The following is a 22,666-nucleotide window of genomic DNA, read 5'->3' as shown; positions in this document are numbered from 1 at the left end:
CTCTATGAACTATAATAGAGGAGACTCTATTATCTCTATTATAATTGGGTTATAAAATAAGTGAACAAAAATTTGACCACATAAGGTAAAGATCTGTAGAGATCAGTTGCAAACTCTTAATGATTTTCAGAAATTAATGGGAGAAACTAACTGACTGTGGCCTACAATTGGATTAAACACTCAAAGTTAAGTAATTGATTCCAAACATTACATACCAAACAGCCCAAGGTGTTTAACAGCTGTAGCAGAGAATTAACTCTGGCAGAAAAAAAGACTGCAAGATATATATATGAATCAAATGATCCTAAACTTGATTGTATTTTGGTTATTTTGCCTTCAACTTATTCTCCTACTGGGCTCATTATACAAAGGGAAGATAGTATTTTGAAATGGATTTTTTGCATATAAACAAAGTAAAATAAATTAAAGACATAAACAGAAAAGGTTTCTGAATTAATCATAAAAGGTAGAATAAGACTATGTCAATGGTCAGGAACAGACCTGGCTGAAATTGTTGTCTTACTAATAAAAAATCTTTTAATAATGCTGAGATTATGTCACTATGGGTAACCAATGAAGATTGGCAAAGAGCTTGTAGTAACTATTTGGGAGAAATTAATGAAAAATATCCTTAAAGCAAGCATTTGCAGTTTATAAAAAAGGATGAATTAGAGTCTCCCATGTACTGTAAATGGAACCCAATTCCTAAAAAACATACATTTTATACTGATGCAAATAAGTTAGGAATGACAGGCTATGAGTGAGACAAAATAAGCAAATGACCTAAAGCCCATATACCTCAGTTAAAAAAAATTAGAGCTATATACAGTCCTTATGGTATTATTAAAATTTCCCAAATTTCTTAATATAATCCTGACTCTCAATATGTAGAAAAAGTTGTTTTGCATTTAAAAACTGCTGAATTTATTCCTGATAATTCAGAGTTTAACTTCATTATTTACACAACTGCAACAGGCAATCAGAAATAGAAGCAATCCATTATATATTCACTCATATTCAGTGTCATACAGGTTTGCCTGGTTCATTGGCATGAGGAAATGAGAAAACTGACCAATTATCAGTAGTAAATATGTTTGAAGCTTCAAAATTCCATGAAAACAAATGTAAACAGTAAAGGCTTAATGGGGGGGGGAAGTCTATTGCTAATAAATTACAAGAAAATGTCCTATATATTTTCTATATAATCAAACTCCATTACCTACCAGAAGTAACCCTAGGGGTACCAAAAGAAATGAAAGCAGGCAGATGGATGTGTTTCGTTTTGCAGAATTTGGAAAACTAAAGTACACCATACCATTGAGACATATTCAGGGTATCAATAGGCAACTGCTTTGAGTTCTGAAAAAGCTGATTCTATAATTATATACTTATTGGAAATAATGACAATTTTGGGCATAACTGCACAAATTAAGATTGTTAATGCCCCCACATATGTCTCCAGTAAGATCAAGCAATTCTTAGCATATTATAAAATAAAGGACATTACTGGTATACTGCACATACTGCAGAACAAGCAATTGTATGCTTATTAAACAAAAACAAAGAGCAAAGACTCCCAGGGACACACTAAACAGTGCTCTGTTGACTCTGAATTTTCTTAATGAAAAAGGAACAGCAGCAGCTGAGAGACACTGGGATATAGAAAAAACAAAACAAAACAAAAAACAACAACTGTAGAATTAGGTCAACCTATATGCTATAAGGATGTGTTGACAACAGAATGGAAATGAGATAGTTTGTGAGGGGGACATGGTTTTGCTTATGTTTCTATAGGAATGAAAAAAATGTGGTGTCGTTTTTAAACAAAAATACCAAACATTCAATTTTACCAATAAAGACTCAGGAGCCAGATGCTGGGGTGACACCCTACTAGTTCAGAGAGGCAGGGAAAGCACCCAGCTGACTTTCCTACTCAGCCAACATCCCAGAATGAATCCTTCTCAACACTGTCTTTAAAACCCTTCAAAATAAATGTCCTTCCTTTCTACTTCCTGTGCATCTCTCTATCCGTCCTCCAGACTTCCTCTCACTCTCTATGGTTTTTGCCTAGGGTCACTCCCTGTCTATTGTTTGCTTGCTGTGCCCCTTTATTTAATCCTATTTACAGAAAGCTCTTAGATTAAAGATGTGTGCTAGGGCTAAGACACAACAGAACTAGCAACAAGTTTTTCCAGTACTCAATGTCAGGGTTCACAGTATGATCAAATATGCTGCAATATTTCTCCTTTTGTCTAAACAAAAGACTTTCTCTAATATCAAATAAACTCTATGCTATCTGGTAAGATTTACATTCACAATGTCCAGTCTGTTAATATTTGGTAACCTTGAAAAAAGTACTCTAATATCTATCATATTTTGGTGAGTCCAAAGTTCTGTACCTAAACCACTCTCCTTTATAACTTGCATTTATTGACCTAGAAACAGCTTTTTAGACCTTAAAACATTTTCTTACATCCTAAACAACTTAAGCTTAATTCTGAAACTATCTAGTCTTCAATCCTGCCAGGGACTTGAGAAGGATAAACAGTATCTGAGTTTGCAGGAAGTACAGAGCAAGCAGCTTCCTAAACACAGAAATGACAGAGACAGCTGCCTGGACAGTCCCCCATGACAGAGACAGCTGGCTGCCTGGACAGTCCCCCAAGACTCCTCTGCAAGGTTGGAGCGTCCATCTCTTGGCCTACTAGTCCAGAATATCTGATAGATTTTTCTGTGAATCGGAGATTATGAAGGTCTTGTCTATCTTTTCCTGGCAGAATTCAGCAGTCAGCTTTCTTTGTGTCCTGCTCTTCCACAGCTTGGACAGCATTCTGTCAGAAGTTGAGGCAAGGGCAGATTTTTGCTCTGTGGCTAGCTTTGCCTCATTTGAAGCAAACTCCATATGGAGGTTTTTTGATGTCCATCATATTCTCTGAATATGCATGTGCTGTCAGGAGCTGACATGTCTCATTGTCAAAGAAAGCCTTAAATTAATAAAACATCTTTAGATGCCATAATCTGTAGGTTTCTGAGATGTATTTGAATTCTTGTTTCTAACTATTTATTAGCTGTTCAACCTGGAAAGTATATTTCCATAATTAACTAAACTAGTACCTAACAAGACCACAAATTTAATTGACTGGCTATTAACTTTCATTTCTTAATTTTCCTAAACAGTTTGTAACTGTAGCTTTCAAAAGGACTAGAACTTCACCTTGCATTTTTAAGAATTAAATAGGTATAATACCCAAATATAACCTTAATTTTATATCAATATACAAAGATCTATACCAGTGTAACCAAATATAACTTAATTTATATCAATATACAAATATCTCTACCAATTTAAGATTTCTGACTAGTAGTAAGCTCAATAGCTTAAGAGTATATTAAATAATCTACCCCTTTCCCTATTATTCCTATATTATTTCTATATACCACCTTTTTCTTTTTAATAAAAAGGGAAGATTTTAACTCTAACATAGTAAAGCTATTTACTATACTGAAGTTATTTCTGCCAAGCTTGCCACAATGTCCAGCTTGGTTGTACTTGGCAGTGTTAGGATTTTAAGTATTTTTGAGTTCAAAGTTCTATAAAATGTTCATGTCAGTCTCCTATGAACTCAGCAATTTGAATGTCCTGAGCAGTTTGTAGTCTGAAGCTGATCTTTGGGTGATGTTCAGCAGCTTAGTGATAAGCCTGTCTAGGTAGAACACAGCAGTCAAAGCAAAGGTGTCCACTGTTTTCACAAAGCCTGGCAGTAGAAAAGGCATGGGGCAGTTTGCCCAGTGCTAGTGTTACCACAGCCCAGGTGGACTCATTGTTGCGGGGCCCCATCATCTTCTTGAAAACCTAAAAGGTTACTACTGTTAGGAATGGTAGAAAACTTAAACATTTTAAATGTCATATTCAGTAAATCTCCAAAAGGCTTGAGAACCATATTCTATTAAGTACATCCAAGATACACAGACTTTGTTCCTAGTTACTGGCTTCAGACTCAAACCTGAAAACACGTACAGAACAGGAAAAAGAACACTGAAGGACCACATGTGGATGCCAACTCCATGCCCTGGTCCATGACTTCAACTTTCTAGACCCTAATAAGGGGACAGGACATGCGTTGGCAAGAGAGGAGTACCAGATAAGAGGTGTGTCCCCAGAAAGGTTGCTTTATTCCATTTGCCTACTAGTTAGCTCTTTTTATCCCCCATGCAACCCCCACCCTTTCATCTAATGAGAAAAGAAACAGAGACAGCTCAAGAAGGCAGAACTCATCCACTGGATTATTTCACTACAGCTGATCACCTTTAGCCATGCTGAGACTCTTTCCAGATGTCTCTGTATTTGACACCTTGATGCACATTTGCTCTGCCTGCTTCTGGCCTGGCTGTCATCTGTACTGGCCTTCCACTGTGTCTTTTGATTTCAAATGAAGACTCAGTATCCTCAGTAGTAGAGTAATTCCATAATATTTTCTTCTCCAAGAACCCTTCTTTAGTTTTCCCTAGAGATTCTTTGTTTTAAAACAATAAATAGATGAGCCAATCGGCCAGTCATAATTTAACCTATTTACAAGTGACAGCCCTAAACTTAATTTTTAATTTCAGATCTACCAGGATTTCTTTTAAGAATGTAAACATACTAAAAAATATTGCAAACACCTTACACTATCTTTCAATAGCATTAGAGTCAGAAGATTGGGTTTTCTGAGAGTCCCTGCAGACTTCGTGGCTATATGATCTTGTATGACTTATTCAGTCTTGAGTCTCTATCTATAAATGGGGATAATGATTTATTCCATGTGACTGTAGGGCTGATTTTAGGGAATGCACATCAAAGTGCTTTGTAAAGCTTTTCCATCAGCTGCGTTCATGTGTGTCTGGTGACTGGCCCTGTTTTTCTTAGACCTTTTCAAAGTCAGGATGTAGCCTTGTCTATTCCCTTAACCTTAGCTTCTCATCTCAACCCCAGCAACAGCCTTCAGACCCACTGTCTCTTGCATCATATTTCTCAAATCCAGTCTCTTCTGCACTAAGAAGATCCAGTTCAGCTATGGTTGGTGGAGAATTCAGGCTGGACACAGCAGACACTGTGCTGCCTCTGTAGCTCTGGTGCAGTGCTGACAACTTTAGTTACTGATGCTGCTGAGCATCCCTGACCACCTGGCAGGGGTACTGTTTGTATTATTCTAAGGTTCAAAAGAGAAGAGTCACTATAGTTATAGTTATAGTTATAGTTATAGTTATAGTTATAGTTATAGTTATAGTTATGGCCAAGATGTTGAGCTCAGTCTTTCAGAGGCCTCCGACAGACAGACTAAAGGTGTGAATCTCTCATTTGTACAGAATAGACTCATCACAAATTCACAAAATCAAGAATTCCAGATAAAGTGTTTCATCCTAGAAAAAGTTGAAAAATATTGTGGGGATGCCAAGGCCCATAAATTGCACATTGTTATAAGAGTCAGAGTACAAAGGAGTATCTGTGTTGTGGGGAAAGTATAATGAAAGTGTTTGGACTAGAAAAAGCACCCGCTCATCAAATTCACAAAAATAGCCCTCAGTGAATGAGAACTGAAAGTGGTTAAACTCTTGATACACATCCAACCCTCGAAACTGCCGCAAGGACTCCCCCAGAAGACAGCATGTCTACCACCTGCCTCAAGAGCACTGGCGAACCTCAGTGCCAGCTGCAGCCTGTGGAGCAGGGGCCTGAGTCCTGAGGCCACACAGCATCCGATTACAGTGAACTTTAAACCCAGTTGTTTTCACTGACCAGGAGGAGGAGGACAAAGAGCAGGACGACGAGGAGGAGAAAGCAGCAGCAACAGCTCCAAGTTCTAAACAGAACCTGGCTCTTTGTTCCACAAGTCAATTTCCCTTTGCCAGTTTTTTGGCTCCACAGGGCTCCTCTACCTTCCCAGTGCCCAGGCCCCAGAGTCTGGGTCACTCTGAGGCTCACTCGTCTTACCTTGGTCTAATCTCAAGGGCACTGAGATTCTTTCCAAATGTTTCAAATGCAAAGTTTTCTTTCACTTCCTCTTATAAATATTTTCATCTAGATCTACACACCTCAGATTAGAAGCTATGTTGCAAGGCATGCTCTGTGGCGAACTGGCACAGCTCCCATATCTAAAAGCACATTTAGCAAACAGCAGCTGTCCAATACATACTTGCTGGACACAGTAGTGACAGATAAGCCATCCGGTACCTGTGTGGGCAACTGCTGGTAATCCAGCTGCTCATCTCTCTAGACTGTTTGTCCCCAGCCGCTGTCTACAGCATTTCCAGGGTCATTGTTATAAAACACTTACTTCCATTAAGTCACAAACTATCACAAAAACCATCAGGGCTGGGCTGAGAGATGGCTCAGAGGTTAAGAGCACTGGCTGCTTTTCCAGAAGTTAGTTATGAGTTCAAGTTCTAGCAACCACATGGTGGCTCACAACCATCTATAATGAGATCTGGTGCCCTCTTCTGGTGTGCATGTGTACATGCAGACAGAACATTGTATACATATTAAATCTTAAAAACAAAACAATTCCCCCCTGTCTTTCCACCAAGCTTGTCTCCCTTCTGAACAGACCTTCAGTGATTACCGTCTATGTGGCCTTCATTCGTGCTACATTAATCTCCCCAGAAAAATGCTCCCTTTTCCTTTTGGCATGCCTGCATCCATGAACTAGTTACTTTACCCTTGAACTCTCTAGACTAGCCCAGAGTAACCTCTCCATGCTCCAATTTGCTGTATTTGAGTCTGTTTAACCAGGAGCTGTCATGCACAGTCTTACTCAGGATAAAAAGAAAGGATAAGGAGAAAGGAAGTATTAAAAGGTTTTAGATTAAAACACCCATATATAAGTAGAGGTTCGGAGTATCAGTGTATTGTTACAGCAAAGAATTATGGATGAAGCCAGGTATGGTTGTTTACCCTTTTAATCCAACACTAGGAAGTCTGAGGCAGGAGGATCACTGTCATTTGAAGCCACTCTGATGATAACACATATTCCTCTACAGTGTTGTCCATCACTCGGCCAGCCCAGGCCCTTTCTGCTTCCAGAGGCTCTCAGAATACATTTTGTTCTAGTCCTCAGAATGAGAACCTCATATGATTACATGAGAACAGTGGGCCCAAAAGGCACATGGAGATTGTGCGCCTGAGGCTGGAAGTAGAGTCTTCCCCATCTCTCCTGTGGCTGCCTTCCAGCTCCATGCCAGAAGGACTTACAGGGGACAGTTCCAGCCAGCACTTACATTGTGAGAGACCTCAAGGCAAAGGCCCTTAGCAAGGCTGTGCCCATATATATTCCTGACAACAAACTATGAGATAATAGGTTTTGGTGCTCTAAGATGTTAAACTTTGGATAATCTGTTACAAAACAGTAATAATTAATATCTAGATAGTGAGAATGAAATTGTGGCAAATATGGAATAGCCTGGTAAAACAGAGGTTTATGTATGCAAGGCTAGAGAGACATAGGGACGATAGGAAAGGGTTGCCCCTATAAAGGATAACAGATACCAGCATCACCACCTTCATGGCAGGGGACAAGGAGAGGACAGTGTCAAAGCTCCGACCCACTATCTAGCACTGGAATGTGGCTCTGTCCACACTGTTCCATGTCTCCTCACACAGTTTCACAGCACTCCCTCTAGTGTGTACCGTCAGTCTCATGTGTCCATATGCAAAGCTCAAAAAGAGCCACAGAGACTTAAAACCAACTACCAAGCTTAATCTATAGTCCCTTATTAGGAGGCCCATGCCAGGCAAGAGCTCATCTTTTTAACTCAGTTTGAATTCAATAAGTCATCTATTAGGGTGTATTACATAACGGATATTTCAGTCAAGCTATATTAATTTTTTCTCTTACTATGGATACCAAAATTACTCTTAAGATTTATTTTATGTGTGTGTTTTTGTGGATTGTATACATTCTGTGTGTGTGTGTACGTGCGTGTGTTTGAGTGTGGATGTGTGTGCACGCACACATATGTGTGAGCGGATTATATGCACTGTGTATATTAGGGGAGGGAATTGTGCCTGCAAAGGCCAGCAGAGGGTATCAAATCTCCTGGCGTTAGAGTCACAGGACGTTCTGAGCTGCTCACTGTGGGTACTGAGAACTGAGCCCAGGTCCTCTAGAAGGGAGTCTGGTCTCTTAACCTCTGATCCATCTCTCCAGCCCCCAAATACTTCAGTAACAAAGCCTATATGGAAGATCAAAACTGTAAACAAAGTCCCACATGATCTAAACAGTATAAAACCCAACCCATTTTCCTTTAAATGTTTACTTGAATAATTTTAACTCTGTCCAAAAAGCAATATAATCTAGGACCCCCAAACAACTGTCATGCTGTCATGCAGTAGGTCTGAGAGTAACCTACCACCAAGCATCCCTGAGTTCCAAATTCTGACACTAACTTCCAGCATTCTGCCTAAGAGATAAGAGAGTCTCGTAGTTACTTACTCTGGCTCTAATGTTTGACTTACCACCTGGAGTTCAGGGAGGAATGCCCTTTCTCGGTGATAGGAGCCATTAGCACCTGGTGGTTTACAACATCTAGATACTTCTCGATGTGAATCTGTTACAGAAAAGTCAAAGCTCAGGCCATTATGGTGGATGTAAGATCCTCAGCTAACTTACTTTCGGTCAGCACTTTGCATCAAGCCCCCAACATGCACACAACCCCTTCTATACCATTTCTGCTCTGCGCTGTCACTAGGAACACATACAGGTTGGTGGCAGCCTGGATGGCTCCTGCTCTCTCAGGTGGTACATTATGTGCCTAGGGTATCATTGGGCATCGCAAGGCCAAATTACTTCAAATGTCCCAAAAAGGAAAAGAACATTTGAGCCTCAAAGCTTAAGTGTTCCATTCGTAGCCCTCAATCACAAGTGAATCTGTGCACCTGAGTCAGTAAATGGCTTACCTATACAGATCTGACCCGGTAATACCAACACGGAAACATGTCTTCCTCATACATGAGCTTCAAGCAACAATCTTAGGAATACAGTCTGGTGGCCTAAACCCATCTCTGCTAAGGAGCCGCATAGGGACCTGTGAGAACCACCAACCCGTTTTGTCTTTCCAGTATTTTATTTGCTGTCCAAAGCTTTACTTACTTTTAACCCCATTTCAGTCCTCTGGATTGCTGTCTCAAGATTTTTAATGTCTAGAGGGTCTCTTGTCTTCTCAGTTGAGAATTTTGTTAATTTCTCCTTTAACTGACGAAGGTCTTCATGGACCTGAATGCAAAATAAATAAATAAATAAATAAATAAATAAATAAATAAATAAAGTATGCATTGTCTATTGATTGTAAATTCTTGTTGGTGGTTTTGAGGCACGGTTTTTCTGCAGTCCAGGCTAGTTTTTGTTGGTGGTTTTGAGACATGGTTTTTCTGCAGTCCAGGCTAGTTTTTGTTGGTGGTTTTGAGGCATGGCTTTTCTGCAGTCCAGGCTAGTCTTGGGTTTTTCACTAAGTAGCCAAGGATGACCTCGAACTTCTTCATCCTGTCTCCCCCTCTGGGAGCTGGGGTTACAGGTGCACACCCACACTGGTTGTTGGGTTGGAGACTGAAGCCAGGGCTAGACAAACACTCCAGCAACTGAGCCATACCCCCAGACCTGTGGTTACTGACAGAATAGGCTTACAGTGGGCTCAAACACTCATGGCTTTCGGGCATCCTTCGGAAAGGACTCCCTCCACGGCTCTAGGCCAGCCCTTATTAAGAGGATTCTTCTTGGCTCCGAGTTTGAACGAGACGCCTTCTATACCATTTCTGGCTTGTGCTGCCACTAGGAACACATACAAGGTTGGTGGCAGCCTGGATGGCTCCTGCTCTCTCCGGTGGTAGCACAGCTGAGGAGTACCAGACTCTGGCAGATCAGTTAAGGTAAAGAACAGGGAACTTCAGCAAAGAAAGGCTCTAGCAGCAGTGGCTCACAATAAACGCGCCTGCAGGGCTGTGTGGCCTTCCCTCCCAGAGGCTCTGCTGCACACTGCTCTGAGGAAGCAGCTATGTAACGGAGCCTTTGATTTTGTTTTGCTTAGTGAGAAACGGAATAACCCATGAAGATTAAAAAAAAAAAAAAAAGAATAAGAAAGCAGCATATGCCGTTGCTTTAACATGCCCCCAATGTGTGTTTTCCTTTGAGATGGTGAACATGTTTCCGTCAGGTACCCTCAGGACCAAATGGGCATTGTGACACAAGGAAGCTGCTGACCCACTGTGTGCATACGAGAAACCAAACTTCAGATAAATGCAGATGGCACCGAGTATTGCAGGGCTGCTGCCAGGAAGAAAACATTTCGTTATGCTAATTCCTAACCCCAGACACCTGTTTCAGCTACAGTCACACCAACGTCAATCTGCAGACTGGGTTGCTATAGGCATTTTGAAACGTCTACCTGGGCCCTGGTAGGATAACTGGACTCGCCATTGGTTGGGTCTATGCTATTGTTTACTTGGGGATGTTCCCACAGAACCGAGTGCCATTTTCAACAGGCAGAATTTGCATCTTTTCACTGATGGGCATCAACATTTGGCAGACAAATCTGATTATTTCCACCCTGCTCGGATCATCATAAAAAGCCTCCAGGGCTCACAGACTGGTACCTGAACACACTCACTTGCTTGCCTGGAGGGATCAATAATGAAGAGACATGTCTGCTGATTCTTTTGTCCACATCACTGCGCTGACTTACCATCTACTGTTTAAAAACATGTGCAATGTAAGAGCCCTTTGGGGCTCCTACATTTAGGCTCCTCCTAGAAGGGAGCTGGCTGTGTACTTGCAGCTCCATGGACCTTTCTGTAATGACGCGTGAGAGTGAAGCTGAGCTGGAGTGTTCACCAAAGTACCAAAGGTTTGTTTTCCTCTATGGCCCCTTGTGTAGACAACATCATGCCTTCAGATAGCCATGAGAGCACATGCAGCAGGCCCGATGAAGTCCTCAACAAATGGCAGCTGCACACAGCTCTCAGCACTATCTCTAAGCATTCAATTTCCATGTATATTATTCAAAATTTCAGCTCCTCCTCTAGTTTCTTTGCCAGAATACCATCATTTCTCTACTCTTTGGAATTAGTAAATGAAAGTGAGGTAGGGGGCATAAAAGTGAGGCAATACAGACTTTGTTGCCAGATGCATGTGAGCTGGAATTCTGCCTGAACTTGGGAACAGTCCAGAGGCTCTTAGAGGCCTAATGTTCCCACCTGTAAAATAGGGGCTCATGCTAGCTTCTTCAGAATGCAAGTCAGAAGTGATCTATAAACATGTTTTGCACAGGCTGGCCACACAGGAGGGTACAGAGCCCTCCTCCCTGGATCGAAAGCCCGAGCAAACCTCACTGCATGTGACTAGCTGATAACGCTATTGTATCGCTGAACACAGTTGCTCACTTCACCTTTCTCAAAAGCCACCTTAGGTTCTTGCCAGGTTATTCTGTTCTCCCCTCTTAAAAAGTCCCTGTTTGCAAGACTGCACTAGACATAAGCACCGTGCGAAATGTCACACCAGAGCTGGCAGGAAATGAGGTTAAATTCTCTCTTTCTCTTCTTTCTTCAAGTATGTCTAGTCTCTGGTATTGAAATTGTACAGGTCACCCATTATCTTTATGAACATCAAAAAACATTACTTACTATACAAAACTATACATTTTCTATACACTTACTGTTTTGATAGTCTGGGAACAGAGCCATTCTTAATAGAAACCTTTGAAAGGATTAATGCATGTGCTGTTGAACCTGAAAGATCTCTGAGACCAGACACCACACAGTAGTCAGCAATACAAAATTCCATTTTGTTTACCTCTGTCCAGCACAAAATTTGGCTGATTCATGCTTATCTCTTGAAGTTACTTTTGACCTTGTTCATCTTAGTATTATATGTGCTTTATAAATCATACACAGGAACTGATGAGAGCACCAATGAAGACATCAAGCTGTCAGTTTAGCTTCCATGTTCCCAAGCTATTGTTAAGATACAACTGCTGAGCCAGGTGCAGTGGCACACGCCTGTAATCCCAGTACTCGGGGAGAGGGAGGCAGAGGCAGGTGGATCTCTGTGAGTTCAAGGCTAGCCTGGTCTACAAAGTGAGTCCAGGACAGCCAAGGCTGTACAGAGAAAAGCCTATCTGACCCCCCGCCCCCCAAAAAAAAAAACAAAAACCAACCAATGAATCAATGAATAAAATCCAACTGCTGGACTTTTGTAATATAATTTCTAAAACTAATTTACAAGGTAATTTTTATAGAAAGACCAGGTATCCTTCATTAGAGGAACATTATGTTAAAGATACACAGAAACAAAGACACATGTGCACATATCTACATGCATGGCCTGCTTAAGATCAACACACAGTGGATGTCATTACTTTGATTCAATTACTTTACATGTTTGTACTTGACTTTCTTCTGATATCTGCCTAACACAGTTGTTAGAATTTCATGAGATCGCCTAGAGCTCCCATACACTCACTATCTGATGACTCATACTCCACACTAATCTGACTAGCTGAGGAAAGATTCAGCTGAAACTGTAAAAAAAAAAAAAAAAAAAAATCTAAATTATAGGCCTGAAAATAAAAGAAGTTGTAGTTAATAGAATGTTGCCAATAGAACTCCATGAAGACCCAGTTCTCTGGTATTTGACAGCAGGACAGAATATTGACAATGGGGGATTATGCAACATTCAGCTGCCCTGGCCGGTCACCCAGATAGTCTGAGTACAGTGGTATTATCTGTGTCTAAATTTGCTCCTAAGTATTTCAGATCTAGTCTCAAAAGTCCTACTGTCCTACTTTGCTTTCTGTTGCTGTGAAAAACATCATTACCGAAAACAAGTTGGGAGGAAAGGGCGTAAGATGAAAATCTTACAGCTGACAGTCCATCTCAGAGGGAAGCCAGGGCCGGAACTCCGGCAGGGCTGAACTTGGAGCAGAAGCCACAGAGGAACTTTGTTCACTGCCTTGTTCTCCCTGGCTCATGCTCAGCCTGCTTTCTTAGATAACACAGGACCGTTTTCCCAGGAGTGGCACCATATGCAGTGGGCTGGGCTCTCCAGTATCCATCAGCAAGCCAACAATACCCCAGGCCTACAGGCCAATCTGGCGGAGGCAATCCCATGGGTGAGACTCCAGAGATAACTCTAAGCTCTTTCAAATAGATAGCTGAAGCTGCCTAGAACTCTAACATTAATCTGTTCTACTTGTAGAAAAGGGTCTCTATGTATGTTTTATGTTAGTGTAGCTCTAATCACTTGTCTTCAGTTTTTGAGAATTTGATTTATCGTGGAATCCTTCTGTAAAAATCAAAGCATACAACTTTACAAATGAATGTCATTATTGTCTATTCATGTGCTTTACGTATGCATACGTAAGAGAGTCCTCAACTGCTGATGAAGAAATTGTTAACAGAAGGATGCTTAACAGGCCTCTTTGTAGAATAAAGGAACACTGTCATCATTCCTTATCCCTCAAGACCTGCTCACATCACTCATCCACAGTCCTGTTCCTCCACAGAGCATAAGTAAGTCTGGCTTGCTCTTTTAGATGCTACAGCGGGCCCTGTGGTTGTGAAACCAGCCTGATGCTAACCTGCGAAGGGGATGCTTCTTGAACCCTTTGATGCCAATGGCTCATGACTATATCAGCTTAGTCATGTTATCTGACCTAGTGTCAGGGAGCTTATGCTGAGAAGTCAAGGCTTCTAAAAGGCCACTCTGTAAACATGTATAGATGGGATGAGAAAATGGCACAAACCATAAGGAAACTTGTTAGAGGACATAATCTACATTCTACAATTCTAATTAAGATGGTCTGAGGACACGCTCTCAGCTGTTCATGGTAGCATACTCTTCCTTTGGATAGTAATTCTTCTCTAGTTCAAAATTAAAATTGAGATTGAATATTTTAAAGGTATACCATTTGAAGTAATTTTAAAATTGACCATAGTTTTATATTCCATGCCTATTAGAAATAAAATAATTATGAATTGGTTGCTGATTATAGTTATTTTACTACACTGGAGTAGAAAATTATTTAAATGCCGAGGAACAAAAGGAGACATGGGAAAGCTTACAATGGGGAAGGGACAATGCATTGAAAGGCTTGAGAACTTGTTGAAATTTTCTATATATATGGGCCTACCTACAATATTTATCTGTCTTAGTTTTCAAGACATGAATGTAACAAGGCTTGTTGCAAGGTCAAATTAATTAAAATATATGCAGCAAGCATATAGAATAGTATGAGATACCTGATAGCTGTGTTTTTTTCTTTGAAATTATCTTAGAGTCTATATTTTGCAATACAGCTGAAAGTGATGGCTGTCAGGTCTGAAGATGCTTTCAAATTCTCTGAAGGGTCTATGAAGACAGATTACAGGGCCCTGGTCCCAGAATTTATGATTCAGTAGGTATGGGGTGAGAGCTGGGGATATGGCCTTTTAAAAATCAGCTAGTGGTGCTAATGTTGGTCCTGAGACCACACCTCGAGAAACAGTGGTTAAAGAATAGTGCTTAGTGAGCCTGACTGAGACAAGTGGAGATTTAAAATATCTGTGCTTTGCACTCAAATTTATGCACACATGAGCACACCCACACATGCACCTACCTACTTAATGGAAACAATCTTTTTTCTTAAATTAAAAGTAAAGGAATTCCACTTTTACAGTAGAAAAGAAACCATGTAGCATTGGGGAAACTGGATCAATTTAGAGTCAGAAATGATACAATCCAAACGATGCATTCTGTAGAAAGGCACTGAAGCCTAGAGGTGATGTGACTAGCTTAAAGGCATCCCGCATGCAAATAAGAAGTGCACTTGCTCCTAACCAGGTGTTCCCTTTACTTGACACACTTGGTCACCGCTGGCCTGTTTGAAGGACATAAGTGAAGGCTCAGACAAAAGGGTAATTGGTGTGGGCTTATCCCCAAACTTAAGAGTCACTGGGAAAGAAGGGTGGCTTCCATATTGCCTGGTCATGCAGATTCTATGTAGAGAATTCAGCCCTACACAGAGAGCAGCTTCCATGAACAGAATAGCCTAAGAGGTGGGCTTCCTTCCTTCACATAGCTCTCCTCTCTGTGTCTGGCGAAAGCTTCTGCTGTGGAAATCTGTCCTCCAAGTGTTACAGCCATCATCACTGTGACTAGTCACAAGCATCCCTCAGGCCTGGCCTGTTGACTTTCCCTCATAGAAGATGTAGTTGTGGAGGTCATGAGACCGATTCCAGCCGCTCCTTCCTATGCCTCCCTGCATGCAATCCTTCCCAATCAGCAGGTGACCACACGGTCTCCAGGGGTGATAATACAGACAGCCCAGGAGGTTAGCTGAAGGAGACTCCATTTATGCAGCTGTAAGAGAGTTGCTCATGCTGGGGTGAGACGTGGGTGAGTCAGGTGTTTGGAGGTCACCTATTCTCCTGGAAATAGTTCCAATAACACTCACTTTTCAGAAAGCTAGATTTGGGTAGAATCATTACTTTGATGCCTTATCTGGAGGAAGCAGATGTGCAATGGAAGTTTTGGTTTCTTTGTAAACTCAGGTATGCTATGTAAATATGCTTTTGTTTTATTCCCAAGTGTGGGGTTTTAGTTGGGCTATAATTTTTCCACACCTGTTAATTGTCATGTGCTAGGCATTATCTTTGCCTGCTGGTAAGGGCCTTCCGTGTGGCATGGAAGAGGGATGTGGTCTAGGACTCCGAATATAATTGGAGAGCCAAGAAAGAGAAGAGAGGTGTTGTGTGGAAGCATTGGCATGTGGCGTGTAGCTGTTTGGAGACCAGAGATCAGAAATGGTGTGGTGATTTGGAGTAGACAGATGGAGGAAAACACTTCGGGTGCAGCAGTATAGAGAAGATAGCTAGCTGTGTGTGTGGTTGAAGGAGAGCCCTAAAAGAACCCCTTGACCCTAAGTAACCAGGAGAAGTAAAGGGGTCTGGGCCCCCTCTTTCCACTAACCTTTTTTCTCTCCTACTTAAGTTGTGGGAGGTTGGTGGAAGGGAGAGTAAAGGCCTAAACACCCCAAATAAGGTAGTTTTTTTAAAAAACCACTACAGCTATTATGCCCAGTTCGTGAGACCCCCAAAGACCACCAGGAATTGACTCTGTTGCAAAATACATGAGGGTTTATTTAATACAAGTTCGAGCCCTGGTCACAAAACTTCCTGTGGAAGCAGGAGAGGAATGTGTTGGGGTGGCTTTCCCTACCCAAGGAATATACTGGAGAAAACCCAGTAATAATTAACCATCACCCCTAGCAAGAGTTAATCAGTAAATACCTGGAATTTACCCAGGTGTTCTTTACAATAGGATGAATAAAACAATTAGTTTGGCTTGGCCCTTCTGGCAAACAATTTCCTCTGGACACTCGATATTTGCTAAATACCAATCGATCATAAAACTGCCTAGCTGGAAATTTTCAATTTATCTTGCTGTAACCTTAAGTAAAAACCCTCCTTCTCCTGAGCTCTGGGCTCTACACTCAACCAATGAGTCGGTGAGGGTGTGAGCTCAAGCTTGTAACAAAAAAACCCTATGCGTTTGCATCGGAATCGCTCCTTGGTGGTCTTTGGGGTCTGCAAGACTTGGGCATAACAACATTGTTATGTAATCCAAGTTATCTTCGATAAATGTTTGTTGTGTGTTCCCATGCAAGGAATGACTATTTTAGGTTAAGAAGCACAGGGCTCATATTTCACCTTCTTTTTGAATTTCGCACCACCTCGTAACGAGTCTGTCTTCTCCACACCCCCAAGTCAAGGACTTTAAACACTTCATAATATACTTTTAAGTTTTTCATATATTCTTATATTTTATGAACATATTCATAATATATTTTCGTATCAAGCACCCGAGCCTGATAGTTGCAGATTTACAATCCCAGCTACTCAGGAGGCTAAGGCAGACGGATCAGACTTGAGTTTAAGGTCTGCTTGGACTGCTGAGTGTGTTCAAAAACAGTCTAACTCAATGGCAATCTGGTCTCAAAGTAAAAGGAGGGCTGGTGACGCGGCCTAGTGGTAGAGCACTTGCTCAGAGCTCGCCTGGCATGCTCGGTGCTCAGCCACCAGAACAGGAAGCCCTACAGTGGTGTCTCCTGCTGTGGGGCCGGGTGAATGGCGGTGATTGGGGAGCACAGGTTTCGGGGCTCGCGGGGCGGTCTGCGCGGCCGCCGGCCCGGCCTGTTTCCCACCTGGATTAGGATGGATCCAATGGGGTCGTTGTTTTCCTGGACCTTCTGCATGGCTGAGGCCAGCTAAAGATACTCCTCAGAGGGGATGCCTCCGTCCCCAAGGCAACGCGGCGCGCGGCCGGCGCGCTCCACCGGAGGGGCGGGGCGGGGCGGGGCGGGGCGGGGCTGGGCGGGGCGGGGCGGGGCGGGGCGGCCCAGCCCGCGCCTCGGCCTCCCAGCCAGCGGCCCCGGCCTGTGCGCGCTTCCGGAGCGTCCCCCCGCGCGCCGGCCGCGGTGGTGCGGCCCAAGGCGGAAGCGGCGCCGGCGCGGAGCGCGCGGAGCCCGCGGAGCCGCAGCCATGGCTGCCGGGGTTCCCTGCGCGCTGGTCACCAGCTGCTCCGCCACCTTCACCGGGGATCAGCTGGTGCAACGTGAGTAACCGGGCGCCTGGGCTGGGCTGCAAGGCCCAGTTCGTAGCGATGGGCCCAGCACCGGCAGCCTCCCCCTGGCCGAGCTGGGCCCGGGCTCCTCCGCAGGTGTCTGCACCAGGCGCTTACCCTGCTCGCTTCCTGTGTAAAGTGAGGCCAGTCTCTGACCTCCAGCCTCACGGGTGGTGGCGGGCACCCCCTAACATGACACTCAAGGCCCGGGAAATGTTGCTCTTAGACGAACGTAGGGCGCTGGAGTTGCGGTGTTGTGTTTGGGGGATGCCGGTACTGCTGGGTTAGAGTGTTTCCTCTTCTGAGCACAAGGGCTTAGGAAGAAAAGATGCACGTGAGTTAAATGGTCTGCCCGGATGATCGAGTGATCAGAACCCCTGCGATTGTGGAAAGCTGTAGTTTTACTAACTGTAGCTAGGTTCTTTTGGGCTGGCTTTAGTCTTCTTCATATTCATTTGTTGCCCCCTCCGTGTCTGCCCTAATATCCTTGTGTATAAGCAAACAGACTCCTGGCTTCCACCAGCCCAAAGGCGAAGAGTACCATTTGATGGTATCTGAGGCCTGCCGCAGGGGCTTCCCCGATTTACTGTCCCCACCTACGTGATGTTCCCTGATATGTGGCTTTTGTTGTTGTTACTATGAAAACATGAAATAGTCACCATGTTGGAACATTGGATTTGAGACAACCCCAATTCCTGTCTCCTGTTCATGATCACTCAGATTTGGCTCCAGAATAAATTCTTGCTCCCTTTGAGGTGTGAACTGTGAGCATAAATGTGTGTGTGTATAAGAGAGAGTGAGACATTTGTTGGGTGTCTCCTCACTAAATGCCTTGATTTTCTCTTGAGGTGCAGGTTCTCCAGCAAAATGAGTTTGGGGTCTTACTGCACCCAATGCCTTTGCTTCTCTAAGCATAGCTAGAAAAGTCAAGTGTTTTTTCTTTGTTGTGTGTGTTTTCTCTTTTTAATTCCGACTGCCCTGTGCATGCTAAGCAGGACACTCTAGCACTGAGATACACCCCAGGCCCCATGGAGACCAGAAAGACCAGTGAGGTGGGAAGCTTAAGGAGCCAGCTCACCAGCCACTTCTGTCAGGGATGCTGTGAAGTTGAGTCACGGAACTCACAACTTCTGTTTTAAATGTGTGGTATTGATTTGCTGTGTGACTGGGCAAGTCACTTCACCTCTGCCCTTCGTGTTCCTCTCGGTGGGATGAGGATTATGTTTCACCAGAGGCCAGCCTGTGGTAACCATTGGATAAGTGATGGGCATTATATAAAAACATACCATCTGTTTAACTCAGGTTTTGCTGATCCTTAAAGGGGACACAGAAACAGGTGCTTGGAGTGATAGTTGATGTTGGATTTCAAGTGTGTCATAACTTGTAAAGTATTATGCAGTTTGTATTTTTTACACCTGTTGACAAAATTAGGCAAGCTGTCCTTTCAGCACAGATACTGTGTATTTTGCTCATGTGAAGTTAGGAAGTTCCTTGCTAGGGTAAAAGCTTAATTACAGCACTTAGTAGAGGGTAACCAACCCTCTGCCGTTCCCTTCCGTCTAAGCTCTGCTCCTTCCCTCCCTCGGGGTCTCCCACCTTTGCCTCTTATATTCTTTCATGTTATAACAAGTGACTCGAAGTAAAATGGAAGTCAACTTTAGTATATGAAGGAAAAATGTTAGCTGACATTTTGCTGCTGCTCTTTCCAGCCTCCCCCAGCCCCCTATGTACTTTGTCTATATTGCATTTATTGTCGTTATACAAGTCTACTTCATATGTAGTTCTTTGCCTGGTATGTGTGTGGTGGTGATGGATCCCAGTACCTTGTACATGCTAATTGACTGCTCTACAATCCTGATCCCTTAGCCTGATTTTTTTTTTTTAACATTAAGTCGAAATTTTTTTTCTGTTGTACATCCATATAGTGACTATAACAGAATTTTCTTCAGGTGTTTGTGAGTCTATATATCTGATTTTCTACAAGATTTATATGCATTTAGATTCCTGTTAGTGATAGATGAATGTTCTTTCAAAGGTAGGCTCAGGAATATTATCAATTCTGGTGGTGTCCTGTCTCCTTCTCACCATCCAGCAAGGTGCCATGTCTCTTAGGCTAGCTCTGAACTTTCAGTCCAAGTGTTGGCCCACAAAGCAGGCAGCACCATGCTTGGCCTGTCATGTATTTCAGTGATCAGAACTGACATGTGGTCAGTGCCTTAAAGTTGCTGATCACCAGTAGCTGGCAGATGGTGACATCCTTCCTTTGTTCTTTTATAGAGAGACCTTTAACATTATTGTGGGTAAAGTTCTGTGAAGTGGTCCGTTTGTTTTTTGTATGCAAAGCGTCTTAGGTAGCTCCAGCCCTTGTTAAAACTAGGTTCCACACACGAATGCCCCACTAGTTAGGAAGGGACAAGCCGAACAGCAGAGTATTTGAATAAGTGACACATAAAAGATGGCATTAGAATGAAGTATGTCATGGTGTTCACTGTTTCACTGTCATTAAAGACTGAGGTACATCAGGGGTGAATTTAGTGTGGGGATGAAGGGTGGAGACTGCGAGATGAATGACTTGCTCTGGGTGGGACATAGGTTTGAGGTTGAAGTGATGTGCTTTGAGGGGAAGGCTTCCTTGGTCTGGAAGGGACTCCTGTTCTGCCATCAGTCTTCCCATATCTGACCTGTTTCGCTGCATTTGAGTTTGCTAGACACTCCCTTTAAGAATAGTAGGCGTTGAGCTTAGATAAAGTGCTTGTATGGACTCTGTCAAAACCTTGTCACTCCGACCTATTTGCAGTACTCCGGTTACTTACGTACAGAGCTAAAGGAGGCCTTCTTGTCTTAATGCAGTTTTGGTTTCATTTATGTATTTGTGAGGGTCAGAGGGCAACTATGGGAGTTGGCTCGCTCCTCCCACCACGTGCGTCCCTGAGGTGGACCTCAGGTCGTCGGGCCTGTCTGCAGGCACCCTTGCCTTCTATGGACAGTTAAAAGCTCAGTGCACTGGGGAGCTTGTGCACAGTCTGGCACAAGCACAGAGTCTGTGCTTCAGGCCAGAGCCCTTTCTGCCTGGAGTATGTTTTGTGAGTATAATACTTTTATTCTGGAATGATGTCTTTTGATAAATGTTTATTAATCATAGAGCTAGTGTGTTGCAGCTACTGACATTAAATTTATGTTAAGATACTATTCCCGCCTCAGGAGGAATGTAGCGACAATGTGCTCTACCTGGGAAAACTAAAATGTTTAGAGCTGACATCGTAATCCTCCAGAAGAAACTTAGAACCAATCCCTGGAGAGCAGTTAGGTTTTAAAATATTTGATGCCAGCCCAGCAACTGTAGTCCACCTCAATTCTACATCTGGACAAGATTCCAGAACATCTGGAGCAAAATGCTTTCAATTAGTGCCACACAGAAATTTAGAGATCTTCTAATAGTAGTTCATGTGTATCTTCCCAGGTGTGTTTTTAATAGATTTATTTGTGCACACGGGTGCGTGGTCCTGAGACATCCAGAAGCTGGGTGCTGGGAATTGAATTCAAGTCCTCTGGAAGAGCAGGAAGCATTCATAACTGTTGAGCCCTCTTTCCAGGTAGCTCAACGGTGTTTTTAAAAAGTGTCATTTACTTTAGTCATCATCGCAATAGGATAGGTTGTTCTTCCCATTTTATGATGAAGAATCTGGCATGGAAATACCAAGTTTGGTTTGCCCAAAGTGCTCAGGTAGTACCTACAGCTGTATGTCCTCATGGTCACGTCTTAGCCCAGAGGAAGGTAGAGCTGAAATGTTTTGTCACTCCACAGTAAGCAGTACTATTTAAGGTGGCTGCCTTGGGATTAATACCTAAAATTAGTTTTAAATATGCTTTCATTACTGTCTGGGATGGTTAGAGACGTAATTATGAATGGAAAGGGGAAGAATCTGCCTAGAGAATGTATATCACATTAAAATAGAGCATTATTTAACATAGGAAGTATGTGCAGTATATTAAACATACATTAAAAGGCCATTTATGCTTTAAGTCTTTAACAATTTCTAAATTTTGTTTTCTCAATTAATTAAATTTAAAGCAGAGACATTATCTGTTCAGCAGTCTTACTGTATAGGAGTAATATGAACAGATCACATAACTGTTCATATGAACTCATTGATCAATTAATATGACATCCCGTCTAGATTGAGGATTTTGTATAACACTAATTCCTTCCTTTTATGCTTGGTAATATAGCGCTTCTTAACTTGACTCTGTTTACTTTTTTAGAACAAGGTCTCGATATGTAACCCTGTCCGGCCTGGAACTCACTGTCCAGACTAGGCTATTCTCGAAGTCAGGACCTGCCCGCCTCTGCCTCCCGAGTGCCGGCATTAAAGGCGTACACCACACCCAGCGACTCCATTGCTCTTAACCTACATTGACTATTCCTTCCTTTCTTTCTTTCTTTAGCGGAGCAAGCCTTATTTTGAGATTTCAACAGATACCTAATGTGTTGACTAGGACATTTGTGTGGTGTGTGTGTGTGTCCGTATCTGTGTGTCCGACCTCATCCCCACCCCAGTCCCTTGGTGGTGCAGGAAATTGAACCTTAGGTTTTGTGCATTTTACAGACGTCCTCTACCACTGAGTTACATCCCCCGGGACAGCTTAACCTTCTGTGTTTAGAATTTAGAAGCCTTTGCTCTCTGGTCCTCAGGCTTATAAAGCAGTGGCACCAACAGCTCAGTTCTTTGATGTATAGACCTGGCCTTGGATATTCTTACAACAAGTATTTATGACGTTGCTTCTTGGCAAAACGAGACTCCTCGGCAAGGTCAGGAGCGTTTCTCCATCCACCAGACTCCAAGCTAGAAAAGGATGTTTCTGTTTCAGGAGTGGAATACTTGTTTGGTGACAACAGGAGGGGCTTGAGTCATACCTTGTGGTTTTCCTACGGCCTCTGGAGATAATCTGCATGGAGCCTTTGGTCTGCTTCAGAGCTGCGCTTGGTTCAGTAATGTTTCCAAGTCTTTGTTTTCTTCAGCAGACAAAAAGAGATGAGGCCA

At 42.8% G+C, this 22,666-nt stretch overlaps 2 protein-coding genes across 5 annotated transcripts in view; one reads left to right on the top strand and one right to left on the bottom strand.

The window, feature by feature from the left end:
- LOC132654815 (IQ domain-containing protein H-like) overlaps nt 1-17,256 on the bottom strand; it is an 88,374-nt gene extending 71,118 nt beyond the window's left edge. The window contains exons 1-3 of the mRNA XM_060386107.1: nt 17,206-17,256; nt 9,126-9,248; nt 8,492-8,583 (exon numbers count right to left, since the gene is read on the bottom strand). Coding sequence (XP_060242090.1) covers nt 8,492-8,583; nt 9,126-9,248; nt 17,206-17,256 — 266 coding nt within the window. The remainder of the gene's footprint in view (nt 1-8,491; nt 8,584-9,125; nt 9,249-17,205) is intronic.
- Nucleotides 17,257-17,433: 177 nt separating this feature from the next.
- The window catches only part of Aagab (alpha and gamma adaptin binding protein), a 36,758-nt gene continuing 31,525 nt past the window's right edge, over nt 17,434-22,666 (top strand). For 2 of the 4 annotated variants that reach the window (XM_021652527.2, XM_021652526.2), the window contains exon 1: nt 17,434-17,615. In XM_021652527.2, the coding sequence (XP_021508202.1) occupies nt 17,543-17,615 (73 nt within the window). In that variant the 5' untranslated portion in view covers nt 17,434-17,542. The remainder of the gene's footprint in view (nt 17,616-22,666) is intronic. The other 2 variants (XM_021652533.2, XM_021652528.2) reach the window with 1 other exon arrangement.

Source organism: Meriones unguiculatus, chromosome 6 (assembly GCF_030254825.1).
Source record: "Meriones unguiculatus strain TT.TT164.6M chromosome 6, Bangor_MerUng_6.1, whole genome shotgun sequence".
NCBI lineage: Eukaryota > Metazoa > Chordata > Mammalia > Rodentia > Muridae > Meriones > Meriones unguiculatus.
Note: the sequence above shows the minus strand (reverse complement) of the source record. Positions and strands in the feature narration are given on the sequence as shown.